The following is a 6,584-nucleotide window of genomic DNA, read 5'->3' on the forward strand; positions in this document are numbered from 1 at the left end:
AAATCGTTGCGGTAGGGAGATTGTTGCGGTAGCTGAGTTCAAGAGGGTCACATTTATGTTTCAACACCAATTTTTAGCCAAGGTCACCATCTTTTCAAGCAAGACATCCGTTTCAAAATCAAATGCATCATTAACAAAATTATCAACCACATTTCCAGCCAAATCAACCTCCTCATCAATCTCAATTCCAACCTCAAACCATGGATCAAGGAAGTAGTTCAAGCGGATCGGGAATGTATTTGGAAGACATTGTAAAGAGTTTAGCTACATGTACTCAAACATTTCAAAATGAGACCAAGGCGAGTATAAATACTTTGGAGCAACAAATGACTCAACTCGCCGCTTCTGTGAGTAAATTGGAGCCACAAGGTAAACTACCGGTACAAACCGAAAAGAATCCAAAGCATAGTGCATGTGCCATCACTTTGAGAAATGGCAAAGAATATGAAGGTCCAAAGATGATTGAAGAAGAAGAAGAGATGGAGTTAGAAAAAGAAGAAGAGAAGTCAAAAGCACCTTCAAAGCAAGTTCCCATTGAAGTAAAAGTCACTCCTCCTCCATTTTCCACAAGGTTAAGCAAGTCAAAGCGTGAAAGGGAAGACAATAAAATCATGGAGATGTTCAGAAAGGTTGAGGTAAATATTCCTCTTATTGATGCCATCAAACAAGTCCCTAGGTATGCTAAATTCCTTAAGGAATTATGCACATCCAAGAAAATATTGAAAGTGAATGAAACTGTCAAAGTAGGTGAAAATGTGTCTGCAGTGTTACAAAAAAGATTACCTCAAAAATATAAGGATCCAGGTGTTTTCATGGTTCCTTGCAAGTTAGGTAATCTTCATGTTCCATGAGCTATGCTAGACCTTGGAGCTTCTATCAATGTTTTGCCATATTCTATTTTTAATACCTTAAATATTGGCACATTAAAGAAGACCGGGGTAATAATTCAATTGGCTGGTAGATCTTTAGTACACCCAAAAGGTGTGATAGAAGATGTGTTAGTCCAACTGAATGAGTTAGTGTTTCCAGCATATTTTTATGTCCTTGATATGGATGATGATGACTCACCGAATTTGAGTTCAATTCTTCTAGGAAGACCCTTTTTGAAAACAGCCAGGACAAAAATTGATGTTTATCATGGCACATTGTCCCTGGAATTTGATGGGGGAGTGATAAATTTTAACATCTATGATGCTATGAGATATCCAAGTGATATTTCATCCTTGAATTTTGTGGATGTTATTGAACCATTAACTGAAGACTGTTTTGATTTGTCTAATCTCGATGTGTTAGCTCTTATTTTAGATAGGAATCTTCAAAAGGACGAAGTGGAAAAACTTTCCAACCAATTCAAAATTGATGAAGAGATTTTGGAAGTTGTATCTTGCATGGACCAAAAGAAGAAAATGAGGTTTAATGTTCCAAAGCTGAAATTACCAATGCCTAATGAGAAACTTGTTCCATCTATTGTGCAGGCACCTGAATTGGAACTCAAGACTTTACCCGAGCATCTCAAATATGCGTATCTTAGAGAGAAAGAGACTTTATCAGTGATCATCTCCACAAAGTTATCAACCAAAGTAGAAGAAGAGCTTGTCACCACCTTGAAGGAGTATAAGGAAGCTATTGGGTGGACTATAGCCGATATCAAAGGGCTAAGTCCTTCGCTTTGCATGCACAAGATCCTTATGGAAGAAGATTACAAGCCTTCCAGAGAAGCTCAAAGATGTTTGAACCCTCCATTGGTGGAGGTCGTGAAAAAAGTGATTTTGAAGTTGTTGAATGTGGGGATGATCTATCCCATATCGAATAGCATGTGGGTAAGTCCAGTCCAAGTTGTACCCAAGAAGACATGCATTACTATTACAAAGAATGACCAAGGTGAATTAGACCCCACCCGTGTGCAAAACAGGTGGATAGTTTGCATTGATTATAGAAGACTCAATTCCTCAACCCGGAAAGACCATTTCCCACTTCCCTTCATTGACCAAATGTTGGAAAGTTTAGTGGGAAAAACTCACTATTGTTGTTTAGATGAGTAATCCGGTTTTCATCAAATACCCGTTGCACCCGAGGATCAGGAAAAAACTACTTTCACATGTCCCTTCGAAACATTTGCATATAGGCGGATGCCTTTTGGACTTTGCAATGCTCCCGCCACTTTTCAAAGGTACATGGTAAGTATTTTTTTGGAGTATATTGAGGAGACCATTGATGTTTTTATGGACGATTTCACAGTTTATGGTAATTCTTTTCATGAGTATTTGAGCAATTTGAAAAAGATTTTGCAAAGATGTATTGAGACCAACCTTGTTTTAAATTATGAAAAGTGTCATTTTATGCTTGATAAAGGTCTCATACTTGGTCATGTTGTGTCTTCTAAGGGGTTAGAGGTAGAAAAACCAAAAATTGATGTCATCAAGTCTTTACCTTATCCCACTTGTGTTCATCAGGTACGCTCGTTTCTTGGTCATGCAGGTTTTTATAGATGGTTCATTAAAGATTTTTCCAAGATATCTCGTCCCATGTGTGAGCTTCTACAAAAAGATGTAGAATTCTAATTTTCCAAAGAGTGCAAGCAAGTTTTTGATCAGTTGAAGGAGTTGTTGATCTCAGCACCAATACTTCAATCGCCGGATTGGAGTTTACCTTTTGAAATCATGTGTGATGCTAGTAATCATGCAGTTGGTGTACTGTTGGGGCAAAGAAAAGACCCAGTTCCTAATGTCATTTACTATGTCTCAAAAACACCTTATAGTGACCAAGCCAATTACTCAACAACTGAAAAAGAATTACTATCTATTGTCTTTGCTTTAGATAAATTTCGTCAATATTTGATAGGTTCTAAAGTCCTTGTTTATTCTGATCATGCGACTATTAGGTATCTACTTGCAAAGAAGGATTCGAAGCCTAGACTCATTTAATGGGTAGTACTCTTACAATAATTTGATATTGAAATCAAGGACAAGAGCGAAAAGTCAAACCTTGTAGCTGATCATCTTAGCAGGATTGTTTCTCCTAATGACTCGACTCCCATTCATGATGCATTTCCCGATGAGAACCTATTTTCAGCAAAAATTGCCCCATGGTATGCCGATATTGTGAATTACATTGTCACAAATCAATTTCCATCAGATTTGACTCGCTGGCAAAAAGATAAGATCAAGAAAGAAACCAAGAGGTACGTTTGGGATGAGCCATATTTGTGGAAATATTGTGTTGACCAAATGAATAGAGGATGCATGGATCAACATGAGGTACATTCTATCTTAAGATTTTGTCAATCTTATGCTTGTGGAGAGCATTTTGGTCCTCAAAGAACTGCAAGAAAAGTATTAGAGAGTGGATTTTACTGGCCAAGTATTTTCCATGATTCTTATGTTTTTTGTGCAAGTTGTGATAAATGTCAAAAGATGGGATCTTTAAGCTCAAAGAATCAAATACCCTCAATCCCATTTTAGTTTGTGAGATTTTCCATGTTTGGGGCATTGATTTCATGGGACCTTTTCCATCATTTTCATGTTTTACATACATTCTTTTGGCTGTGGATTATGTTTCTAAGTGGGTGGAAGCAAAAGCTACCCGTAATAATGATTCAAAAGTTGTGATAAATTTTTTGAAGGCTAACATCTTTTCCAGATTTGGTGTTCCAAAGGCCCTAATCAGTGATCTTGCTACACATTTTTGCAATCGTATTCTTGGAAGTGTGTTGAAAAAGTATGGTGTTACTCATAAGGTCTCCACAACATACCACCCACAAACCAATGGACATGCTGAAGTGAGCAATCGACAAATCAAGGATATTTTGGAGAAAACTGAGAATACAACAAGGAAATATTGGAGTACACATCTTGATGATGCTTTGTAGGCGTACCGCACTGCATACAAAACTCCAATTGGGGTGTCTCCATATCGCATTATTTTCGGAAAGCCATGTCGATTACCCGTTGAGTTGGAACATAGAGCATATTGGGCAGGCAAACAGTTCAATGTGGATCTAAGTGAATCGGGAAAGAAGAGGAAGCTTGACATACAAGAACTTGAGGAGATCTGAAATGAGGCATATGAGAATAGTGAGAGTGATCCATGGGCTAAATTGTCATAGTCTGTTAGTTAAATGAGTGTACATTTTGAAGTAGAAATACAGTAGATGAGTAGAGAGACACAAGCGTACAATTTTTTCCAACAGATGAGATAATTGTCAATAATACTGGTATCATTCATGTAACAAGTTCGGAAAAAATGACGTAACTATAGGTCTTACATCATACCATAAGAAAAGGTTGATAGTTTTTGGATTCCTAGCTAGAGTACTTGAAGAGTAGAGATATTTTACAGACAAAAGCTTCATAGTGCATAGTTAGGGAACGCTATTCCTTGAGTCAAAAGAAAAGATGCACTAAACATCTTCTACCGGTGGCGGGCATTCCTTGGGCGAACCCTAAGGTCTACCAGTTGACGCTCCATTTCGAGAAGGTGTCGCTCGTAGACTCTCTGGCGAACCCGGAGTTCTATGACTTCAGCTTGAGTCTCAGCTAGGGCTTGCCACAGGGTCTCGTGATCCGTTGCAGACCTCTCCCGAGCATGCTCTAGGCGGCTGGTGCGAATCGAATGCATTCTTGCATTTGCATCAACCTCCGAGATGCGCTGGAGAGCTGTCCTGCCCTGGATCTCGCTGCGGGCAACTCTTTGGACCAGGATTGGCAAGACTCTGTCCGCTGATCCTCCTTCACTAGTGTCATAAAAGCTTCGGTCCCCAATGAATGGCATGGGCTGGTTTTGCTCTTCGCCCATGTTTCTATGCATTCAACCCAAGTGGGCGTCAGGCCTTGAAATGCCTGATGGGGGTTAGGATTTGGGACCGGGCCACATGAGGTAGGTTTTTGACTTCTGGCTCGGATTCAGAACCATCAGAAAAGCCTTTAGCGAGGTGATCATCCAAGGGAATTGGATGGTCATCTTCCAGCTCATGGTCAAGCCATCCCGCATTGCCTTGATTCGGGAAGTACGGGTCGTCAGGATGATGGAATCCAGCCATGATATCTACGCGAGAAAAGAGGTATAAGAATCTTACACATATAGACGTACTATTTAAGATAATTATAATATAATCTTTATTAGTTACTTCAATAATTGCATAGTGCATACTAGTTATGTGTATTCAAAACAGGATAGACCTTCGAATAAGTGACCCTAACTCTAAACCCACAACCAAACAAGGAACAGGGAGTAAAGCAAAGACCACAGATTTTGAGTCTATGATATCCTAGATACACATAAGCTCTGCGTATCCACCCAACAACTATTGATCTATCATTAAAGACCTTTTTAGTTCTCATACATGTAATTATAGTAATACAAAATACTCCTATAGTATTTTAGGTTTATGTTCTATCCTAATGTTTTCATTGTAGTAGTGTTGGTAAGTGTTTTTTATAGACTTGTTGTCCTATCACAACCATTCCTGGGCATATGCTAATCACTTCTCGGACCAGCATAGTTAATCAGGCTATGCTACTCCCAGAACTGACAATACATCCCCAAGCTTAATTGTGATACTCAACAATCGTAATACTTTTGTATTTGTCATTGTGACACCGATTTTAGTATGAATCCAGGCTTGTATACTTAGTTGAATATTTTATTATTTAAAAGTATACACTCTTGGTCAGAGTGTTTTAATCCCATTGGGTTTATAGTTAGTATATCTTTTATGGGTTGATATACTCAATTCACTATAAACAATGCTTTGATACCAATCTGTCATGCCCCAAAACTGAGAACGCCGGAAACGTTCTGGGGCGGAGGATGTCATGTAAAGTATCACAACACGGTATAATAATAAACAAGTAAACAACATCATCCATTACATTAAATATATAATTTTAATACAAGTGTGTTCTGTAGTATATAAAACACCAAAATATGAATCAAAATATAAGATGAGTCTTGTATGCGCTCCATCTTCTCAAAAGCTGGCATCGGCACCTGTCTACTGAGGACCTGAGGATACAAGTTATTTTGAAAGAGTTTATCAGCATTAAAGCTGGTGAGGTCATAAGTATTTAGTGTCTATGTTTGTATCAAAATGTTTGAAACAGTGTTTGAAGTACATATTTGTAAACGTATGCAGTAAAAGTATGTGAATGTTTGTAAGTGTTTGCAAAAGTTTGTAACTCCTAGAAAATCCTATATTTTCTACTAAAAGTAGCCTTCTACCAAGGCACAACTGTGTTGTATGTTTGTTTCTTGTAAAAGTGTGTAATTTTCCCAAGTGTAACTATCATTATCAAAATATAGTTTATACATTCATATTTAAGTGAAGTAATCACCAAATAAATGTAAAGGGTAAATTAATGTAGTACTGTAGTGTTGTATTATAGGAACTAATGTTGTACTAACTACCTTAACCGGATTTATAACAAGGTATTATGTGATTAATTGTACCATACTATCGACTATGAAACACGAAAATGTATGTCGTCAAAAGGTATGACATTTGGCACCCGAAGACCTACCGGTCCCACTGTAGCTAGCAGTAAGGTGTAGGATAGTCAATCCAGTATAGATCTTTACGCAAACTC

General features: G+C 38.0%; 1 protein-coding gene across 1 annotated transcript; it reads left to right on the top strand.

Moving 5' to 3' along the window:
* The first annotated feature begins 200 nt into the window (after nt 1–200).
* Nucleotides 201–4,054, top strand: LOC145060040 (uncharacterized). The gene is made up of 8 exons (XM_079007778.1): nt 201–815; nt 930–1,820; nt 2,126–2,177; nt 2,239–2,453; nt 2,595–2,855; nt 2,964–3,360; nt 3,414–3,778; nt 3,869–4,054. The coding sequence occupies exons 1-8, from the start codon at nt 201–203 to the stop codon at nt 4,052–4,054; spliced, it is 2,982 nt and encodes a 993-aa protein (XP_078863904.1).
* Nucleotides 4,055–6,584: the final 2,530 nt, after the last annotated feature.

Source organism: Lactuca serriola, chromosome 6 (genome assembly GCF_051521515.1).
Source record: "Lactuca serriola cultivar US96UC23 chromosome 6, Lser_US96UC23_V15, whole genome shotgun sequence".
Taxonomy (NCBI): domain Eukaryota; kingdom Viridiplantae; phylum Streptophyta; class Magnoliopsida; order Asterales; family Asteraceae; genus Lactuca; species Lactuca serriola.